At 43.1% G+C, this 23,414-nt stretch overlaps 1 protein-coding gene across 1 annotated transcript; it reads right to left on the bottom strand.

The window, feature by feature from the left end:
- Window positions 1-1,975: 1,975 nt before the first annotated feature.
- Window positions 1,976-19,307, bottom strand: LOC308280808 (sphingosine 1-phosphate receptor 1-like; the record flags this gene model as incomplete). Its single annotated transcript, XM_080755124.1, has 6 exons — window positions 1,976-2,118; window positions 2,664-2,992; window positions 4,022-4,281; window positions 9,529-9,658; window positions 11,518-11,738; window positions 19,242-19,307. 6 exons carry the CDS (start codon window positions 19,305-19,307, stop codon window positions 1,976-1,978), a joined length of 1,149 nt encoding a protein of 382 aa, XP_080611250.1.
- Window positions 19,308-23,414: the final 4,107 nt, after the last annotated feature.

Below are 23,414 nucleotides of genomic sequence, written 5' to 3'. Positions count from 1 at the left end.
AACAATATATTACAAACACAAATACAAAAAAAAAAGAAATATTATTTTGTATTCTTATATAAAAATCCAACCATGTTTTTGTTCCTGTTAAACAAAACAGTAAAAAGGCGTGTGATTGGCTACGATCAAACTGATCAAACTAACCAATAATATCACGACATCCACCTGCCAATCATCCCACTGTCATTTCCCTGTTTTTTTTGACACACCCTCTTTTTTCAACGTTCCAATCAAATCGCTCCTCCAGCAGAAAGTCCCGCCTTCTCGTCCCGTTTCCCTCTAAAAAATACAATGCAGGAAGTGATGTCACAATGCAGGAAGTGATGTCACGATGCAGGAAGTGAGATGTTTTAAGTTCTTCTTCATGACCAGGTGGGAGATGACGCTCCAATCTGATTGGTTCTCTGCGGTCCAGTGCTCTGTTGGGATTGGCTGCTGTGTGTTATTGTCCCTCCTTGCCAGAGCTCCTATTGGTTGGTAAGTGTACGCACGCACGCACGCACGCACGCACGCACGCACGCACGCACGCACGCACGCACGCACATCAACAAAAACATCACACCTTTTCCTATTTATGACACCGTTTCTCTTTCTGTTGGCTATCGTTGAATAACAGTAAAATAGTTCCTGTGGCTGTAGAAGAACCCTGGAACCTGAAGGTTCCCAGTTCGATCCCGGGGGGGGAGGAGCCTGGATGTCCAGGGTCCGTCATGTGACCGGACAGATCCTGTAGAGTAGGTGTTAAGGCTTTACATGGGGGTGACGTCGTTTAAAACAGCGTCCTGACAAAGATAAAATCACCAACGCACAGTGGCGGCTGCAGGGGGGGGGCTAGAGGGGGCTTTAGACCCCCCTGATGAAGGCTTAGCACCCCCTAAGCCCCCCCCCCCACACCTCAAAAACCCAATACTGATGAAAGATATTTATGGGATAAATAAATAAAATGTATATGAATATGTGAAAGACAATTGACTGACTTCTATGTAAACCATACTATAGAATCATACTTTTTATGCTGGAAAGCATCTTCAGCCTCACAAAAACCCTGTCAGATCACCTACAGTCCTCAGATTTGGAGCTGGAAACTGCCAATGATCTGGTCTGTTCAGTTATCCATACTCTAGAAGTGAGAGAATCTCGTTTGTTATATTAGTACTATTCATTATTGTTTGTTGCCAAAATTCATTCTCCCCCGCTCTAAAAAAAAGCCAGCTCCCCCATAGCCCCCCCCCCCCCCCCCCCCCCCCCTCCCCCCAGTCACAATTCTCTGGAGCCACCGCTGCCAACGCAACACTGCTTATCCACCTGTTCCCGCGGGAGTTTACTGGAGATTATTTGGACCACACTTCCGGTTAACAGCAGACATACAAGCTCACGTCGCATCTGCATCTGCAGCCCGTTGTGAGCTTGTAAATCACACTCGGCTGCGGCGCCGGAAGCTCGGTACAACGTCTGCGCAATGCACTATGGGGCGTTGGAAACCCGTGGATAGTTCCTGTAACTGAAGAAGAAACCCTGGAGGAAAAGGCTTTTGAGTCTATTTTTTCATGAGGACATTGAGGTGATGATACGATGGTCTCAATTAGTTCCCAATAGTTCCTGTGACTGTATAATACTTCCTGTAACTTTCCAATACTTCCTGTTATTGTAGAGGATCTATCCTGTAAAAGAATAGATCCTGTGACTGTCCAATAGTTCCTGTAAGTGTAGAAGGACCTCAGAATTCACTGATAGTTCCTGTAGAAGAACTGGATGAAAAGGCTTCCGTTTCCGGACGATATGATGGTCTCAATTGGTTCCCAATAGTTCTTGATGTCCCAATACTTCCTGTAACTGGAGAATAGTTCCTGTAACTTTGGAAGGAGCCCAGGTTTCACTCATAGTTCCAGTAAGTGTAGAATACTTCATGTAACTTTCCAATAGTTCCAGTAAGTGTAGCAGAAAGCCTGGTGAAAAGGCTTTTGAAGGAGTTTCTTTAGGAGGAGGTTGAGGTGACGTTTCCTGATGATACGATAGTCTCGCGGGGAGAGGTGTAGTCGCCGTCGCCGCCGTCCCTGTTGGCTCGAGCCGACGAGTTGTCCGACTTGCTGCGGCTGAACTCCACGCCCATAGCGCCCCCTATGGGATGGGAGGACGAGGATGCAATGTTACTACAACAAGAACTAGGCCTAATAAAAAACTAAACTAAAACTAAGCCATAAAGAAAGATCAAACAAAGGGTCAAACTCGTTCTTCTGCTATACCACCAAAATGTGGAACGCCTTACCGAAGGCCTTAAAGGAGTGTGGTTCCCTAGCATACTTTAAAATCGCCCTGAAAAACCACTTACAGGCGGCAGCCGTTCGTAACTGGTAAAAACAAACCTAGCCCAGCCCTACCCTCCCCTGACCGTTCTATTGTAAATATCTACTGTATATATTTTCCTGCACTGTTTTCTTTCGGGGTTTTTTCTAGCTATCTACTCCATAGTACTGTGCTCTATCTGTCTTTCATTCAATGTTATATGAGATACTTAAGTGGTTTCCTGTGCAAATAAGCCAAGTGCTTTCTAGGATCTCCTTTTAGTCATGAAACTGTAGCTTTTTCTATGCAAACTGACAATAAAGTCTTCAATCAATCAATCAATCAAATAATTCAATCAATCAATCCAGAGCTGTCCTGACCTTGTGAGGAGGAGTGGCACTTGGCGAGCAGGGCGGGAGCGCGCAGGCAGGCGGTGCAGCAGAGCAGCGTCTTGAGGAAGGCTCTGCGCATCTCGTTGGAGGTCAGCGTGTAGATCAGAGGGTTCATGGCCGAGTTGAGCACCGCCAGCGCCAGGAACCACTCGGCCTTGTAGAGGACGGGACAGGAACGGATCTCACAGCCCACGTCCAGCAGCAGCAGCACGAAGAGCGGCGCCCAGCAGGCGATGAAGCAGCTCAACACGATGATCACCGTCTTCAGCAGAGCCATGGACTTCTCTGAGCTCTTACTGCTGCTGCTGGGGTTAGCACTGCCGCTGCCGCGACCGTTGTTAGCAACCTTTAGAGAGAGACAGACAGAAAGACCTTTATTGATCCTGTTTATTTGTTTATTTAAACATCAGCTAAGTCTTCCTGGGGTCCAAATCCAGCGGTATTCACCTGGTATTCCTAAACCTAACCTAAAGTTAGAAAAACTATGCCTAAAAAAAAATTCTAACATTATCCTAGTCAGTCGCCAGAGGCAGCTTAGCAGTTAGGGTTACAGATACAGTTCAAAGAAAAGGGACAGCAGCAGGGTACAGCTAGGAGTAGACACCTCTGCATGACTAGATATACATGTATATCTATAAGTTAACTATAAAAACAGGAACAGATTGCATCTGTGATGAAGTGGAAAGAAGCCAATGTAAAAAGGTGTAATTATTATCAGTCTGGTGCACACACAGTGTACACACAGTACACACAGTGCACACACAGTGCACACACAGTGTACACACAGTACGGTACAGTATCTGCAAACACCAGAGGTTTGTTGCATGTGCTGCATTCTTGTTTCACACGTCGGTTTATTTAAGGGACTAGGCAGCATCGATTCAGAATCCTGCACGGCCGGATTGCGATGCATCGCTGAATGGATTATTGTTGACACCACTAGTTACCATAGTCCATCTTTTTTACACTCAATGTAGTTTTTACCTTTCTCAACACCAGCTTGTGGCTGCGGGCCCTCACCAGGGTGTAGATGTTCTATGGTACAGAGAGGTGGTACAGGTGGTACAGGTAGTACAGAGGGGTGGAGGTACCTTTCTAAACACCAGCTTGTGGCTGCGTGCCCTCACCAAAGCGTAGATGTTCTATCATAGAGAATAGGTGGTACAGAGAGGTAAAGACGTGGTACAGGTGGTACAGGTGGGTAAAGAGGTGGTACAGGTGGTATAGAGGGGTGGAGGTACCTTTCTGAACACCAGCTTGTGGCTGCGTGCCCTCACCAGGGCGTAGATGTTCTATCATAGAGGAGAGGTGGTATGAGGGGTGGAGGTACCTCTATCATGGTATACAGTACCTTTCTAAACACCAGCTTGTGGCTCCTGGCCCTCACCAGGGCGTAGATTCGGGCGTACAGCACCACGATGGCCATCAGGATGACGCTGAACACCGTGGTACAGAACAGGATGTAGGTCTTGTGGTAGAGAGGAAGGACGGTGGAGCAGCGAGTCATGTTGTCGATGCAGTTCCAGCCAATCACAGGCAGGCCTCCCAACACCGCTGCTACCATCCACACCGCACTGATCAGCAGGAACACTCTGCACGTGTTGCCCTGGCAACCACATAGAGAGAGACTGTGATTGGTTGACAGGACAGTAATCGACATCTGATTGGTTGACAGGAAGGACTGTTAAGGTCTTTGCACACTGCTGCGCTTTTCGGGCCGAATATCAGAGTGAATTTCAGAGCGCGCAAATAAAGAAATCAACCTCAAGTTATGTCAATCAGGTTTACAGACTTCCGCCCGTTTCGTATTTATTTTCGGACCAGGGTTGATTTTTTCCGATTCCGATCCCTTTCCAAAATGCAACAAAAACACGCAGTGCAACCAGCTTTAGTTAGGGAAAGTTAGCCAAGTCTTTGAAAAGTCACTAAACCATAGTTTTGTGGGAGACGTTTTGCCCAAGGAATGTTTTTTGTGCAAAAAAGAAATGCTTGCATTGATGCAGAATCATGAAAAACCTCTATGTTGACCCCTCACATGCTACTTAAAGCAGATTTATGTTTGTGTTATTTTCCTATAGTAAACTCAATGAGACCCCAACTTTGATTAGCTCTCACAGAGTTTCCCAAGGGAGTTGGGTTTGAAAAAGTTAAGAGGTGATGGTAGACACCTTTATGAACACATTTGTGAAGAAAGCTATTGGTAATGATTTAGTTCAAAGGTGATAGTAGACAGAGTTGGTATAACCAAATGGACCCTTATAGATCTTTAACTCTTGAGAGCATAACATGAAACCAAATGGCTTGTTTTATTGTTAAACATCTGCATTGCTTAATTTACAAGAAGTCTACACAATTAGAGAATGCAGAAGAATAGTTATTTTGATCGTTTTGCCTGTTATCTCTCTTATGGCACCAACATCAATACAGCATGGAATCTTATTAGGAAGGGAATAACTTCAGAAATAATGTCATATCCTGGAATAAATTCCTTACCAAAATATTTCTTCACCAATGTGTTTGTAAAGGTGTCTAGTAACACATCTCACATCAATGTGTTTGTAAAGGTGTCTAGTAACACATCTCACACCAATGTGTTTGTAAAGGTGTCTAGTAACACATCTCACACCAATGTGTTTGTAAAGGTGTCTAGTAACACATCTCACACCAATGTGTTTGTAAAGGTGTCTAGTAACACATCTCACACCAATGTGTTTGTAAAGGTGTCTAGTAACACATCTCACACCAATGTGTTTGTAAAGGTGTCTAGTAACACATCTCACACCAATGTGTTTGTAAAGGTGTCTAGTAACACATCTCACACCAATGTGTTTGTAAAGGTGTCTAGTAACACATCTCACACCAATATGTTTGTAAAGGTGTCTAGTAACACATCTCACACCAATATGTTTGTAAAGGTGTCTAGTAACACATCTCACACCAATATGTTTGTAAAGGTGTCTAGTAACACATCTCACACCAATGTGTTTGTAAAGGTGTCTAGTAACACATCTCACACCAATGTGTTTGTAAAGGTGTCTAGTAACACATCTCACACCAATGTGTTTGTAAAGGTGTCTAGTAACACATCTCACACCAATGTGTTTGTAAAGGTGTCTAGTAACACATCTCACACCAATGTGTTTGTAAAGGTGTCTAGTAACACATCTCACACCAATGTGTTTGTAAAGGTGTCTAGTAACACATCTCACACCAATGTGTTTGTAAAGGTGTCTAGTAACACATCTCACATCAATGTGTTTGTAAAGGTGTCTAGTAACACATCTCACACCAATGTGTTTGTAAAGGTGTCTAGTAACACATCTCACATCAATGTGTTTGTAAAGGTGTCTAGTAACACATCTCACATCAATGTGTTTGTAAAGGTGTCTAGTAACACATCTCACATCAATGTGTTTGTAAAGGTGTCTAGTAACACATCTCACATCAATGTGTTTGTAAAGGTGTCTAGTAACACATCTCACATCAATGTGTTTGTAAAGGTGTCTAGTAACACATCTCACACCAATGTGTTTGTAAAGATGTCTAGTAACACATCTCACATCAATGTGTTTGTAAAGGTGTCTAGTAACACATCTCACACCAATGTGTTTGTAAAGGTGTCTAGTAACACATCTCACACCAATGTGTTTGTAAAGGTGTCTAGTAACACATCTCACACCAATGTGTTTGTAAAGGTGTCTAGTAACACATCTCACACCAATATGTTTGTAAAGGTGTCTAGTAACACATCTCACACCAATGTGTTTGTAAAGGTGTCTAGTAACACATCTCACACCAATGTGTTTGTAAAGGTGTCTAGTAACACATCTCACACCAATGTGTTTGTAAAGGTGTCTAGTAACACATCTCACACCAATGTGTTTGTAAAGGTGTCTAGTAACACATCTCACATCAATGTGTTTGTAAAGGTGTCTAGTAACACATCTCACACCAATGTGTTTGTAAAGGTGTCTAGTAACACATCTCACATCAATGTGTTTGTAAAGGTGTCTAGTAACACATCTCACATCAATGTGTTTGTAAAGGTGTCTAGTAACACATCTCACATCAATGTGTTTGTAAAGGTGTCTAGTAACACATCTCACATCAATGTGTTTGTAAAGGTGTCTAGTAACACATCTCACACCAATGTGTTTGTAAAGGTGTCTAGTAACACATCTCACACCAATGTGTTTGTAAAGGTGTCTAGTAACACATCTCACACCAATGTGTTTGTAAAGGTGTCTAGTAACACATCTCACATCAATGTGTTTGTAAAGGTGTCTAGTAACACATCTCACACCAATGTGTTTGTAAAGGTGTCTAGTAACACATCTCACACCAATGTGTTTGTAAAGGTGTCTAGTAACACATCTCACACCAATGTGTTTGTAAAGGTGTCTAGTAACACATCTCACACCAATGTGTTTGTAAAGGTGTCTAGTAACACATCTCACATCAATGTGTTTGTAAAGGTGTCTAGTAACACATCTCACACCAATGTGTTTGTAAAGGTGTCTAGTAACACATCTCACATCAATGTGTTTGTAAAGATGTCTAGTAACACATCTCACATCAATGTGTTTGTAAAGGTGTCTAGTAACACATCTCACACCAATGTGTTTGTAAAGGTGTCTAGTAACACATCTCACACCAATGTGTTTGTAAAGGTGTCTAGTAACACATCTCACACCAATGTGTTTGTAAAGGTAGGTGTCTAGTAACACATCTCACACCAATGTGTTTGTAAAGGTGTCTAGTAACACATCTCACACCAATGTGTTTGTAAAGGTGTCTAGTAACACATCTCACACCAATGTGTTTGTAAAGATGTCTAGTAACACATCTCACACCAATGTGTTTGTAAAGGTGTCTAGTAACACATCTCACACCAATGTGTTTGTAAAGGTGTCTAGTAACACATCTCACACCAATGTGTTTGTAAAGATGTCTAGTAACACATCTCACACCAATGTGTTTGTAAAGGTGTCTAGTAACACATCTCACACCAATGTGTTTGTAAAGGTGTCTAGTAACACATCTCACACCAATGTGTTTGTAAAGGTGTCTAGTAACACATCTCACATCAATGTGTTTGTAAAGGTGTCTAGTAACACATCTCACACCAATGTGTTTGTAAAGGTGTCTAGTAACACATCTCACATCAATGTGTTTGTAAAGGTGTCTAGTAACACATCTCACACCAATGTGTTTGTAAAGGTGTCTAGTAACACATCTCACACCAATGTGTTTGTAAAGGTGTCTAGTAACACATCTCACACCAATGTGTTTGTAAAGGTGTCTAGTAACACATCTCACACCAATGTGTTTGTAAAGGTGTCTAGTAACACATCTCACATCAATGTGTTTGTAAAGGTGTCTAGTAACACATCTCACACCAATGTGTTTGTAAAGGTGTCTAGTAACACATCTCACATCAATGTGTTTGTAAAGGTGTCTAGTAACACATCTCACACCAATGTGTTTGTAAAGGTGTCTAGTAACACATCTCACACCAATGTGTTTGTAAAGGTGTCTAGTAACACATCTCACATCAATGTGTTTGTAAAGGTGTCTAGTAACACATCTCACACCAATGTGTTTGTAAAGGTGTCTAGTAACACATCTCACATCAATGTGTTTGTAAAGGTGTCTAGTAACACATCTCACACCAATGTGTTTGTAAAGGTGTCTAGTAACACATCTCACATCAATGTGTTTGTAAAGGTGTCTAGTAACACATCTCACACCAATGTGTTTGTAAAGGTGTCTAGTAACACATCTCACACCAATGTGTTTGTAAAGGTGTCTAGTAACACATCTCACATCAATGTGTTTGTAAAGGTGTCTAGTAACACATCTCACACCAATGTGTTTGTAAAGGTGTCTAGTAACACATCTCACATCAATGTGTTTGTAAAGGTGTCTAGTAACACATCTCACATCAATGTGTTTGTAAAGGTGTCTAGTAACACATCTCACACCAATGTGTTTGTAAAGGTGTCTAGTAACACATCTCACACCAATGTGTTTGTAAAGGTGTCTAGTAACACATCTCGTTTCCCTCGGAGAAAAACATTCCTTGGCCCAAAAAAAAAACAGCCTGACAAAACTATGGTTTAGTGATGAGTCATCACCTTCATCCCAAGGAATGTATTTTGTGCAAAACTAAAGCTTGCAATGGATTCAGAATCATGAAAGGAGTAGTTCACCCCCAAAATGAATTTTTTTCTATTTATTACTCATGCCATGGAAAGTAGAGTTCAATAATATTTTTTGTTTTTTGTCACATTCCTAAGACAAAAATGTGACAACAATAAATTTACCCCCATTCGTTCCGGATGGGGACCCGTTTCGAAACGGGTCACCATCCGGAATCAATGGGGGTAAATTTACTCAAATCTAATTTTTGTCTTAGGAATGTGTCAAAAACCCAAAAATATTATTGAACTCTACTCACCATGGCATGAGTAATCAATAGAAAAAAAGTCATTTTGGGGGTGAACTACTCCTTTAAATCATATTTATTTTGGTGTGTTAATTTAATGCGAGCCCAACTTTCAGCAGCTGTCAAGGATTCTCCTAGGGAAACTGTGTTACTAGACACCTTTACGAACACATTTGTGAAGAAATGTTTTCGTAAGGAATTTATTCCAGGACTTTTTAAGATATTCCCTTCCTATATCCAACGACAACAAAATATTCAGCGTTTTGGGTCTGGGAGGTTAAATCTCATCCATTGGTTGTCCAAGACTCAAATGGACCTTAATATGAAAAGGGTTGAAAGCCACTGGGTTAATCAATCAATCAATCAATCAATCAATCAATCAATCAATGAGTTAATGAATCAAACCTTGTTGTGTAGTTTCATCTTCAGCATGGTCAGGTGACGTTCTATGGCGATGGCCAGCAGACTGAAGACTGAGGCAGCGAGCGCTACGAACATACTGCCTTCTCTTAGGAACCACTGAGTAGGAGTTAACCTGTAATTATAGTTAATATGAACATACTGGAGTTAACCTGTAATTATAGTTAATATGAACATACTGTAGGAGTTAACCTGTAATTATAGTTAATATGAACATACTGGAGTTAACCTGTAATTATAGTTAATATGAACATACTGGAGTTAACCTGTAATTATAGTTAAAATATGAACATACTGTAGGAGTTAACCTGTAATTATAGTTAATATGAACATACTGGAGTTAACCTGTAATTATAGTTAATATGAACATACTGGAGTTAACCTGTAATTATAGTTAATATGAACATACTGCCTTCTCTTAGGAACCACTGAGTAGGAGTTAACCTGTAATTATAGTTAATATGAACATACTGGAGTTAACCTGTAATTATAGTTAATATGAACATACTGGAGTTAACCTGTAATTATAGTTAATATGAACATACTGCCTTCTCTTAGGAACCACTGAGTAGGAGTTAACCTGTAATTATAGTTAATATGAACATACTGGAGTTAACCTGTAATTATAGTTAATATGAACATACTGGAGTTAACCTGTAATTATAGTTAATATGAACATACTGCCTTCTCTTAGGAACCACTGAGTAGGAGTTAACCTGTAATTATAGTTAATTAACTGTTAATTAATGATTATTGATGAACATACTGCCTTCTCTGAGAAACCACTGGGTAGGAGTTAACCTGTAATTACAGTTAATTACTGTTAAGATACATTAGCGGTTAGCATAAGTGTCAATATAATAATTGCGACCATAGGTCGCAGATTAGTATGTGAACGGTCACAGCTTGTTCGTATGTATCTCTGTCTGTCTGTCACGCCTGACACTGTGGTTCTATGGGTTTGTCACTCTGACATCACTGTGATGTCAGGGGAACCACTCACAGGTCGGCTGCCACCATTCACTTGCACTTTATTTTGAAGAGCCCTGCAAGCTCCGTGCGTGTGAACGTGGGTGTACACTGACGATACAGGAAGGAGATCAGTTTGTTTAAAAAACGGTCGTGAAAACTAAAATCCTAACCGGGGCCGACCATCACGGCATAGTATCGCCGTGAAAACAAGCGGATCTCGGCCTCCTCTGCGTTATTTGCACCTTATTTCGAGATAAAGCCGTTTTTATGTTTCAGCATAGAATAGGAGTCAATGGATAATGGCCGCTCTCCGTTGCTTCTGGCTGCGTTGCGTCATGACGTATGCAGGTTTTTCTTTCACCAGCACCCGTAGCAAGCGTCTGGGATGCGGGTTACCATGGAAACCTTATCTCGTCTGTGAAGGAGTTTGGCTACCGGGGCAGCCAAATTCTTAACAGAATGGGTTTGCCCCTCTGACATCACGCTCTGGCTTCACTGTGATGTCACACTAACAGAATCCCTTTTATGCCCATATATGGAGTTCCCTGATGTCATCAATATTAAGCCCATATCAACAGGACTTCACATGGGAATGCCCATATATGGAGGCCACATCGGCCATATACCACACTAATGGCTGGTTCTACAGACAGGGATCTCCATGTATGGGCATAAAAGGGTATGATGTCAGATGTCATAGACCATCATAGGACTTCACATAATGAATAACTGAGTAAGCAAGTTTGGGCTCTCACAGCATATCTCCTTATACAGTACATGGATCTCCATATATGGGTACCAGGGTACTCCATATATGGGTAACTGGTCCGATATTCATCACTGGCCAGATGCCCAAGAATTGGCGCAACCTCGAGGTTGCATGTCGCCCTGAGGCGTCTTACTAGTAATAATAATATTCATGGTATCTAATGTGGTTGTTAAATCTACCTGTATGTATTGGCTCCAGACAGCAGGATGTTTGCAGTATAAATATAATAATACCTGTATGTATTGGCTCCAGACAGCAGTATATTAGCAGTATAAACCCCTCCAGCCAGAAGGTCACTCAGGGCCAGGTTTCCTATGAAGAAGTACATGGGTTTGTGGAACTTCTTGGTCCTCCAGATGGTGGTGAGGACCAGCACGTTCTCCATGACGATCAGACAGCACACCAGGATGAAGAGGACCGAGTCCGCCTTCAGACCACTGTCCTGCTGCGCCACCTGGAGGTAGAAAGTAACATTACACCTTCAGACCACTGTCAGTGCTCCACCTAGTGGTAGGAAGAAACATTACACCTTCAGACCACTGTCAGTGCTCCACCTAGTGGTAGGAAGAAACATTACACCTTCAGACCACTGTCAGTGCTCCACCTAGTGGTACAAAGAAACATTACACCTTCAGACCACTGTCAGTGCTCCACCTAGTGGTACAAAGAAACATTACACCTTCAGACCACTGTCCTGATGCGCCACCTAGAGGTAGAAAGAAACATTACACCAAGTCAGCCTTCAGACCATAGATAGTAGTTGCGTTTCCATAAAGCCGTTTTTGCACATTAAGGCTTTTGCACATAAATCTTTCATGCGCTTGGAGGAGGTGGATTTTGAGGCTTTATTGAAAAAACCTCATGCGCATTAATGCAATGGAAACACTAAGTGAATATGTTTTGAATTAAAATGCATTGAACTCTCATGATATTGATTTGCCTGAAGGGAGCTGAAAGGAGCTACCAACTTGTGTCGTGTTCCCAACTAACCCTAACCTTGCATTGGATGTTTATTTTACGGCACTGTTGTGTGCACAGTGCAAGCCTCGTCCGTCACATCACCCAAGTAAATCCTGGCTAACACTTTCAAACCTTTCATTCCGAGCGTATTGGAAGTGTGCAGAGGTGACGAAAGTCGGGGGGGACAGAGATTTATTATTTTGGTTCGACCTCCCGTTCGTACGACCAACTAAACCTAACCTTAACCCTAACCCTTACCTCAGTAAGACTAACGCTGGTGAATGCTAACCTGGTGAATGCTAATGTGGCGGAGAGAGTCGCAGCCTCTGCCTGAAGCCTCAAAAGTCTAGTATCTGCCCTCGTTCCATAGGGATATCCCTTTGGAGTGATGGTTAAGATACTGGAATTTCACACAGGAGACCCGGGTTCAAAGCCGGTTGGGGAGGTTCGGATCACCTCCATTACACTAACCTGCCGACGCTGGTGAATGCTAAGTTTGCTAACCTGGTGAATGTTAACCTGGTGAATGCTAACCTGGTGGGACCAACGGGAGGTGCTTTTTCAATACACTCAGACTGAAAGACCTGCGAGAGAGGGACTCCTGACCGAGGGATTCTGCATCGCTTCCACGTGCGTCACAGAAACTTGCTAGGCCAATCAGAGGCAGGTGGGGGCGGGTCTTTACGTACGCAGCCTTTAAGAATGTCCCTTGTGGGCAGCAACTGGATGGAAACATGACAATAAAGCTCTGTTCAATTGAATTGATAAGTCCCGGAAAAGACGCACTGTGATTGGCCAGTAGTCACTTTGACTGGCAGCGTTCCCTCGTTTTTTTCCCGGATGTTCGGACTCCAGTTGTTGCACGTCGCTCCAATAGACCTTATTCACAGCGCGGCCATCTTGGATCACATGACTTCCTGGGATAGCAGCCTGCATTAATCCGTTTGGGGATGTTGATGTTGTCATCTGACCATTTGTCAATTTGGTAAAAATAAATTGGTTGAATAGAAGTCATATTTTGGGCCCATCGCTCCATTGTTCACAATGGTTTGTAATGCAGGCTGCTATCCCAGGAAGTCATGTGATCCAAGATGGCAGCGGTGTGAATAAGGTCTATGGAGGATGAGGATATGTCTGTGGACCAGCACTGAGTCTGCCTTCAGACCAGAGTCCTGGTGTAAGTTACACCACACTAATACAGTCTTCTACCTCTGAGTCCTGGTGTAAGTTACACCACATTAATACAGTATTCTGAGTCCTGGTGTAAGTTACACCTCACCAATACAGTCTTCTACTGTACCTCTGAGTCCTGGTGTAAGTTACACCTCACCAATACAGTCTTCTACCTCTGAGTCCTGGTGTAAGTTACACCTCACCAATACAGTCTTCTACCTCTGAGTCCTGGTGTAAGTTACACCTCACCAATACAGTCTTCTACCTCTGAGTCCTGGTGTAAGTTACACCTCACTAATACAGTATTCTACCTCTGAGTCCTGGTGTAAGTTACACCTCACCAATACAGTCTTCTACCTCTGAGTCCTGTGTAAGTTACACCTCACCAATACAGTATTCTACCTCTGAGTCCTGGTGTAAGTTACACCTCACCAATACAGTATTCTACCTCTGAGTCCTGGTGTAAGTTACACCTCACTAATACAGTATTCTACCTCTGAGTCCTGGTGTAAGTTACACCTCACTAATACAGTCTTCTACCTCTGAGTCCTGGTGTAAGTTACACCACACTAATACAGTCTTCTACCTCTGAGTCCTGGTGTAAGTTACACCTCACTAATACAGTCTTCTACCTCTGAGTCCTGGTGTAAGTTACACCTCACCAATACAGTCTTCTACCTCTGAGTCCTGGTGTAAGTTACACCTCACTAATACAGTATTCTACCTCTGAGTCCTGGTGTAAGTAACACCTCACTAATACAGTATTCTACCTCTGAGTCCTGGTGTAAGTTACACCTCACCAATACAGTCTTCTACCTCTGAGTCCTGGTGTAAGTTACACCTCACTAATACAGTCTTCTACCTCTGAGTCCTGGTGTAAGTTACACCTCACTAATACAGTATTCTACCTCTGAGTCCTGGTGTAAGTTACACCACACTAATACAGTATTCTACCTCTGAGTCCTGGTGTAAGTTACACCTCACTAATACAGTATTCTACCTCTGAGTCCTGGTGTAAGTTACACCTCACTAATACAGTATTCTACCTCTGAGTCCTGGTGTAAGTTACACCTCACTAATACAGTATTCTACCTCTGAGTCCTGGTGTAAGTTACACCTCACTAATACAGTCTTCTACCTCTGAGTCCTGGTGTAAGTTACACCTCACTAATACAGTATTCTGAGTCCTGGTGTAAGTTACACCTCACTAATACAGTATTCTACCTCTGAGTCCTGGTGTAAGTTACGCCACACTAATACAGTATTCTACCTCTGAGTCCTGGTGTAAGTTACACCTCACTAATACAGTATTCTACCTCTGAGTCCTGGTGTAAGTTACACCACACTAATACAGTATTCTGAGTCCTGGTGTAAGTTACACCTCACTAATACAGTATTCTACCTCTGAGTCCTGGTGTAAGTTACACCTCACTAATACAGTATTCTACCTCTGAGTCCTGGTGTAAGTTACACCTCACTAATACAGTATTCTACCTCTGAGTCCTGGTGTAAGTTACACCTCACTAATACAGTATTCTACCTCTGAGTCCTGGTGTAAGTTACACCTCACTAATACAGTATTCTACCTCTGAGTCCTGGTGTAAGTTACACCTCACTAATACAGTATTCTACCTCTGAGTCCTGGTGTAAGTTACACCACACTAATACAGTATTCTGAGTCCTGGTGTAAGTTACACCACACTAATACAGTATTCTACGTCTGAGTCCTGGTGTAAGTTACACCACACTAATACAGTATTCTGAGTCCTGGTGTAAGTTACACCTCACTAATACAGTATTCTACCTCTGAGTCCTGGTGTAAGTTACACCACACTAATACAGTATTCTACGTCTGAGTCCTGGTGTAAGTTACACCTCACTAATACAGTATTCTGAGTCCTGGTGTAAGTTACACCACACTAATACAGTATTCTACGTCTGAGTCCTGGTGTAAGTTACACCACACTAATACAGTATTCTGAGTCCTGGTGTAAGTTACACCTCACTAATACAGTATTCTACCTCTGAGTCCTGGTGTAAGTTACACCACACTAATACAGTATTCTACCTCTGAGTCCTGGTGTAAGTTACACCTCACTAATACAGTCTTCTACCTCTGAGTCCTGGTGTAAGTTACACCACACTAATACAGTATTCTACCTCTGAGTCCTGGTGTAAGTTACACCTCACTAATACAGTATTCTACCTCTGAGTCCTGGTGTAAGTTACACCTCACTAATACAGTATTCTGAGTCCTGGTGTAAGTTACACCTCACTAATACAGTATTCTACCTCTGAGTCCTGGTGTAAGTTACACCTCACTAATACAGTATTCTACCTCTGAGTCCTGGTGTAAGTTACACCTCACTAATACAGTCTTCTACCTCTGAGTCCTGGTGTAAGTTACACCTCACTAATACAGTATTCTACCTCTGAGTCCTGGTGTAAGTTACACCTCACTAATACAGTATTCTACCTCTGAGTCCTGGTGTAAGTTACACCTCACTAATACAGTCTTCTACCTCTGAGTCCTGGTGTAAGTTACACCTCACTAATACAGTCTTCTACCTCTGAGTCCTGGTGTAAGTTACACCTCACTATTACAGTATTCTACCTCTGAGTCCTGGTGTAAGTTACACCTCACTAATACAGTATTCTACCTCTGAGTCCTGGTGTAAGTTACACCTCACTAATACAGTATTCTACCTCTGAGTCCTGGTGTAAGTTACACCTCACTAATACAGTATTCTACCTCTGAGTCCTGGTGTAAGTTACACCTCACTAATACAGTATTCTACCTCTGAGTCCTGGTGTAAGTTACACCTCACTAATACAGTATTCTACCTCTGAGTCCTGGTGTAAGTTACACCTCACTAATACAGTATTCTACCTCTGAGTCCTGGTGTAAGTTACACCTCACTAATACAGTATTCTACCTCTGAGTCCTGGTGTAAGTTACACCTCACTAATACAGTCTTCTACCTCTGAGTCCTGGTGTAAGTTACACCACACTAATACAGTATTCTACCTCTGAGTCCTGGTGTAAGTTACACCTCACTAATACAGTATTCTGAGTCCTGGTGTAAGTTACACCACACTAATACAGTATTCTACCTCTGAGTCCTGGTGTAAGTTACACCTCACTAATACAGTATTCTACCTCTGAGTCCTGGTGTAAGTTACACCACACTAATACAGTATTCTACCTCTGAGTCCTGGTGTAAGTTACACCTCACTAATACAGTATTCTACCTCTGAGTCCTGGTGTAAGTTACACCTCACTAATACAGTATTCTACCTCTGAGTCCTGGTGTAAGTTACACCTCACTAATACAGTATTCTACCTCTGAGTCCTGGTGTAAGTTACACCACACTAATACAGTATTCTACCTCTGAGTCCTGGTGTAAGTTACACCTCACTAATACAGTCTTCTACCTCTGAGTCCTGGTGTAAGTTACACCACACTAATACAGTATTCTACCTCTGAGTCCTGGTGTAAGTTACACCTCACCAATACAGTCTTCTACCTCTGAGTCCTGGTGTAAGTTACACCTCACTAATACAGTCTTCTACCTCTGAGTCCTGGTGTAAGTTACACCACACTAATACAGTATTCTACCTCTGAGTCCTGGTGTAAGTTACACCACACTAATACAGTCTTCTACCTCTGAGTCCTGGTGTAAGTTACACCTCACTAATACAGTCTTCTACCTCTGAGTCCTGGTGTAAGTTACACCTCACTAATACAGTCTTCTACCTCTGAGTCCTGGTGTAAGTTACACCTCACTAATACAGTATTCTGAGTCCTGGTGTAAGTTACACCTCACTAATACAGTATTCTACCTCTGAGTCCTGGTGTAAGTTACACCACACTAATACAGTCTTCTACCTCTGAGTCCTGGTGTAAGTTACACCTCACTAATACAGTATTCTACCTCTGAGTCCTGGTGTAAGTTACACCTCACTAATACAGTATTCTACCTCTGAGTCCTGGTGTAAGTTACACCTCACTAATACAGTATTCTACCTCTGAGTCCTGGTGTAAGTTACACCTCACTAATACAGTATTCTACCTCTGAGTCCTGGTGTAAGTTACACCTCACTAATACAGTCTTCTACCTCTGAGTCCTGGTGTAAGTTACACCTCACTAATACAGTATTCTACCTCTGAGTCCTGGTGTAAGTAACACCACACTAATACAGTATTCTACCTCTGAGTCCTGGTGTAAGTTACACCACACTAATACAGTATTCTACCTCTGAGTCCTGGTGTAAGTTACACCTCACTAATACAGTCTTCTACCTCTGAGTCCTGGTGTAAGTTACACCTCACCAATACAGTCTTCTACCTCTGAGTCCTGGTGTAAGTTACACCTCACTAATACAGTATTCTACCTCTGAGTCCTGGTGTAAGTTACACCTCACTAATACAGTCTTCTACCTCTGAGTCCTGGTGTAAGTTACACCTCACTAATACAGTCTTCTACCTCTGAGTCCTGGTGTAAGTTACACCACACTAATACAGTATTCTACCTCTGAGTCCTGGTGTAAGTTACACCTCACTAATACAGTCTTCTACCTCTGAGTCCTGGTGTAAGTTACACCTCACTAATACAGTCTTCTACCTCTGAGTCCTGGTGTAAGTTACACCACACTAATACAGTCTTCTACCTCTGAGTCCTGGTGTAAGTTACACCTCACTAATACAGTCTTCTACCTCTGAGTCCTGGTGTAAGTTACACCACACTAATACAGTATTCTACCTCTGAATCCTGGTGTAAGTTACACCTCACTAATACAGTATTCTACCTCTGAGTCCTGGTGTAAGTAACCACACTAATACAGTCTTCTACCTCTGAGTCCTGGTGTAAGTTACACCACACTAATACAGTCTTCTACCTCTGAGTCCTGGTGTAAGTTACACCTCACTAATACAGTCTTCTACCTCTGAGTCCTGGTGTAAGTAACACCTCACTAATACAGTATTCTGAGTCCTGGTGTAAGTTACACCTCACTAATACACCTCACTAATACAGTATTCTACCCCTGAGAGTGGATTCAATGCATTTCAATGGAAATGGAGTGGTTTTGGTGGTCTTGTGCAGCTCTGGTCGTGCTGTGCAGACTGTGTGTTTATGCTTGAAGAAGATCAATTCTCCACACAGATTCTACTTTTCCCCTTTGGGAGGGCGAGGCTCCCCGTCTCTCTCTGTAAGCAGCCACACATGGATCGCTGTTACGCTGTTAGAGTGGAATGACGCTGGTGGCGTTTCCTGATGTTCCTTTGAACTTTGACACTTAAGCGTCTTTCAGTGTTTAGGACTGTCTCATTGGTCAGTGTTTAGGACTGTCTCATTGGTCAGTGTTTAGCTCTGTCCCATTGGTCAGTGTTTAGCTCTGTCTCATTGGTCAGTGTTTAGCTCTGTCCCATTGGTCAGTGTTTAGCTCTGTCTCATTGGTCAGTGTTTAGCTCTGTCCCATTGGTCAGTGTTTAGCTCTGTCCCATTGGTCAGTGTTTAGCTCTGTCTCATTGGTCAGTGTTTAGCTCTGTCCCATTGGACAGTGTTTAGCTCTGTCTCATTGGTCGGTGCCTGTCACTATGGGGTGACAGTTAAGCAGTGCTGAACCATCAACCTGTATTCAACCCTTGTTGCACGCTAACCCCACAACAGCTCAATGACGCTTTGTCATCGTCATAAGACTATTTTCGTTCCATTAACATGGGAGAGGCTATTAAAATGCAACCTTTTTTCTTTCTTTTTTTAACAGAAGTCTCATTTTGGAGGTGAACTACTCCTTGAAGTATTTTTTTCCACCACTCACCTTACGGAACTTTCCAGTATAGTTGTAATGAGTAGCGATCAGGTCTGAGTACGCCGGCTCCGCCATGACCTCACTTCCTGCAGGGGGCGGAGTTTCACAAAGAAAAAAAAAAACATTTTATCAGACACGCCCCCTTCCTGTACAAACCCATTACAACTTCAAACTACATTTTAACCCTGATAGATTCAATGAAAACACCTGAACTTGGTGCTGTTGACACTGATGGTTGCATTGCATTGAACAATAAAAGGCTCTCAATTATAACACGTCACACACACAGTGGCGACAGTTCAGAAAAAGCTAAGGTATGGCAACATGACTGGTGTCTTGCACGTGCGCCTTCGCACGCGTGCAAGACACCAGTCATGTTGCAATACCTTAGCAACAGGCATGATACATTTATTTTGAGAAGTACATTCTATTTTTTCCCCCGTTTCTATGATTTCTTGGGCTGGATATGGCAGCCTGGAACGGTTGTTCAAGTGCAGCTAAACTTGGCATGTTAGTAAACGTGCCACAATTAACAATAATGCATTGCACCTGTGCAGCTGACCTGCGGAACCTGGGAATATACCATTCTGTCAAGATGGGGAGAATATAATTATAATAGCTTGTTAAAGTGACCATTTTGTTACATTTTGCATTTGTAGTTATTTTACTGTAAATCTAACAACATAATAACCAGCACCGATAGACAAAGAGACATTCATGGATTTATATTTAAAAGTAACTTTTATTTCCCCCCCCTGGACCCAGGGTATGGCAGCTGCATACCCCTGCCATACCCAATTGACGCCCCTGATGTCACATGTAGATGGACGAGCATCCATTGCAATGAAATCAGTTTAATCTGAAAACGAATAAAACAAATAAAAGATAAAATAAGTGCATTTAAATGACCTTCTGTTCCTCTGTGTGTCTGTGTCTGTCTGGCTGCTGTTGCACGCTGTGTCCACCAGAGGGCGCCTCACGTCAAGTAATATCCACCAGCATGAGGAGACGTTCTGAAGCCCTCTGCACCACGCGACCCCATGGTTAAGGTCCTGGAAGGTTAGAAACAAACAAACAAGTTCACTAGACCAGGGGCCTTCAACAGGGGGTCCAGGACCCCTAGGGGGTCCTCAGAGTTACTACAGGGGGTCCTCCAAGTCTTTGAGTGATAGAAACTTTTTTTCTCCTTTTTTTACATTAACCACTTGAATCCTAGCGTCCATATTCTGAGAACTGTAGCCAAAAATAGCAGATCTACAAGCCCACAACGCCTCGCACTGCGAGGCGTTGTGAGCTTGTAGATCTGCTTTTGGCAAAGAGGTTTGGTGTAGAGGGGAAAAAGAGCAGACTAAGTACAGTGAAAGGTCAAGTTTATTAAGTATTGACGGTTCAAGTGGTTAAATATCTGAAAACACAAATTGACATGAAATCAAAATACACTGATGATTGTGCTGTCAAACAATGAAACTATGGAATCTATGAACAGGTTGTGGGGGTCCCTGCTTCATCTCTCTCTCAACTAAGGGGTCCCTGCTTCATCTCTCTCTCAGCTAAGGGGTCCCTGCTTCATCTCTCTCTCTCAACTAAGGGGTCCCTGCTTCATCTCTCTCTCAGCTAAGGGGTCCCTGCTTCATCTCTCTCTCAACTAAGGGGTCCCTGCTTCATCTCTCTCTCCACTAAGGGGCCCCTGCTTCATCTCTCTCTCAACTAAGGGGTCCCTGCTTCATCTCTCTCTCAACTAAGGGGTCCCTGCTTCATCTCTCTCTCAACTAAGGGGTCCCTGCTTCATCTCTCTCTCAACTAAGGGGTCCCTGCTTCATCTCTCTCTCAACTAAGGGGTCCCTGCTTCATCTCTCTCTCCACTAAGGGGTCCCTGCTTCATCTCTCTCAACTAAGGGGTCCCTGCTTCATCTCTCTCTCAGCTAAGGGGTCCCTGCTTCATCTCTCTCTCAACTAAGGGGTACCTGCTTCATCTCTCTCTCCACTAAGGGGTCCCTGCTTCATCTCTCTCTCAGCTAAGGGGTCCCTGCTTCATCTCTCTCTCAACTAAGGGGTCCCTTTTCATCTCTCTCTCAACTAAGGGGTCCTTGGCCTGAAAACGTTGCCCTAGACCACATGTTTAAGGTCCTGGAAGGAAAGAAAGAAAGAAAGAAAGAAAGAAAGAAAGAAAGAATAAATGTTCTTAATGTTGTTACGCAGAACCTTTTAAACCTTATAGGGAGTGAACCTATAGGTCTATTGAAGAGGTCGAGGGTCAGAGGTCAGAACAGTGGGGTCAGGGGTGTCAAGGACAACCCCCCAAATTATGTACCCCCCCCCCCCCCCTCCCCCTCCCCCCACACACGCACACAAGATGTGTGTTGCATAGCAGATCCAAGCTCACATGGAGCCCAAACATAATTCGATGGCCAAAACACAAAACCTCCTTTCTGCAAATATCGTGATTCTTGGATTTCACTTGAAATGACAAAAACAGCTTATGCTGCACCTGGTCAGTCTGACTGCAACATCCTTCTGACCCTCAGTTTGCCAAAAATATCAGGTGACTAGAAATAGTAGATAGGTTTTAATGTTGAACACACATTTTCATTTCATTTACCCAACAAAGTGAATAGATAGGTTTTACCTTTTGGCCATGGATATCAAGGCTACAGTATATAGGCAGTTAAAGTGGTTAAAGTGACATTTTGCAGGGGACCCCCTGGAGGACCCCCCCTCCAGGACCCCTGGGGGTCCCTGATATTGACTCTGACAACCGTTGGGGTAAAGGTCACTGAGAACAATGACATTTATCATCACCTTAATGCAGTGCATCAGTGATTGATTATACATGTCTGTGCATTAGAGAGACAGAGAGAGATGGGGTGACCAGATGTCCCCTCTAGGCTGTGTGTAGGACGGTCCTACATGTAGGACGGTCCTACATGTAGGACGGTCCTACATGTCCATGAGGCTGTGTGTAGGACGGTCCTACATGTAGGACGGTCCTACATGTCCATGAGGCTGTGTGTAGGACCGTCCTACATGTAGGACGGTCCTACATGTCCATGAGGCTGTGTGTAGGACCGTCCTACATGTAGGACGGTCCTACACTGTGTGATTTTAGGTCTTGTTGTTTTTTCTGGTACAAAGAGTCTAATGATGTTGTATGTACAGTAGACCATCCAGCAGTAGTGAAGGAAGCTAGGGAGTAGTGGGCCGGTATTCAGATGATAGACAAGACAGTGGGGCCAATGGGATGGCTCTGTGGGCTGCTGCTACTCAGTGCTATAGAGAGATCTCTCTAATAGCTGCTGCTGCTACTCAAAGATTGTCCATTTCGGGCCAATTACATGAGTTATATTTACTTTATGGGACGGCCATTTTTTTTTATGGCCTGCCTGGACCGGCCAGGAATGGATGGGCCTTTGGGGAGTCGTCCCGCTTTTCCCAATGGCCAGCACGTCCCTGTCTGGACGGCTGTGTAGGAGAGCTGCTGACGCCAGGGACGTGCAGAGGATATTAGAGAGGCAGGGGCTGACACTTCTATAAGGATCTGTTGGTGGAATCATCGGAAATAGCAGACCTCCAAGCGACCACGTATTTCCCGGTGAACCCAAGCGCAACAGTGGGCCGTGGGGGCTTGGGAGTGTGGGGAACTACTGCTGATGATGGAGAGGTTATAGGTCTATAGCTTAGCCTTTATGTATTGAGAATGAGAGGCCCTCTTGCCGATTTAGTAAGAGACTCGTCGCCAATTGCAAGATATTTAAAATTTATTTGGGGCCATGATAATAGCCTTTTCTTCCCACAACTTAATTTCTCGAGTAGGCTATAGTGTAGGCTTAGAAGCCTTTTCAGAAGTTAATTTAATGTTTTCCATTTAATGATTTCCTTTATCGTCACCTTGCGCTAATGCAGTAAATGCACGCAACTGTTTTCACCAGGTTTTAAGGTCTTATTTTAATTGTTTCTCATAAGCTCGCGACCCTCCTTGCCCATCGGCCCCCACCTTTGCGCACAGGTTCACCGGGAAATACGCGGTCGCGACCTCCAAGCTCACAACGTGTCACGCTGTGACACGTTGTGAGCTTGGAGGTCGGCAATTTTCGGTGCTTGATACCACACTGAACTAAGGCATAATTAAGTGAATACTGGAGATGTGGCGTAACGACATGGATTTCTACACAGAGAGGGCAATTC

This window comes from Nannobrachium achirus, assembly GCF_963921795.1.
Source record: "Nannobrachium achirus genome assembly, contig: SCAFFOLD_232, whole genome shotgun sequence".
NCBI classification, from domain to species: domain Eukaryota; kingdom Metazoa; phylum Chordata; class Actinopteri; order Myctophiformes; family Myctophidae; genus Nannobrachium; species Nannobrachium achirus.
The sequence above is the reverse complement of the archived record's forward strand: the minus strand, read 5'-3'. Positions and strand labels throughout refer to the sequence as shown.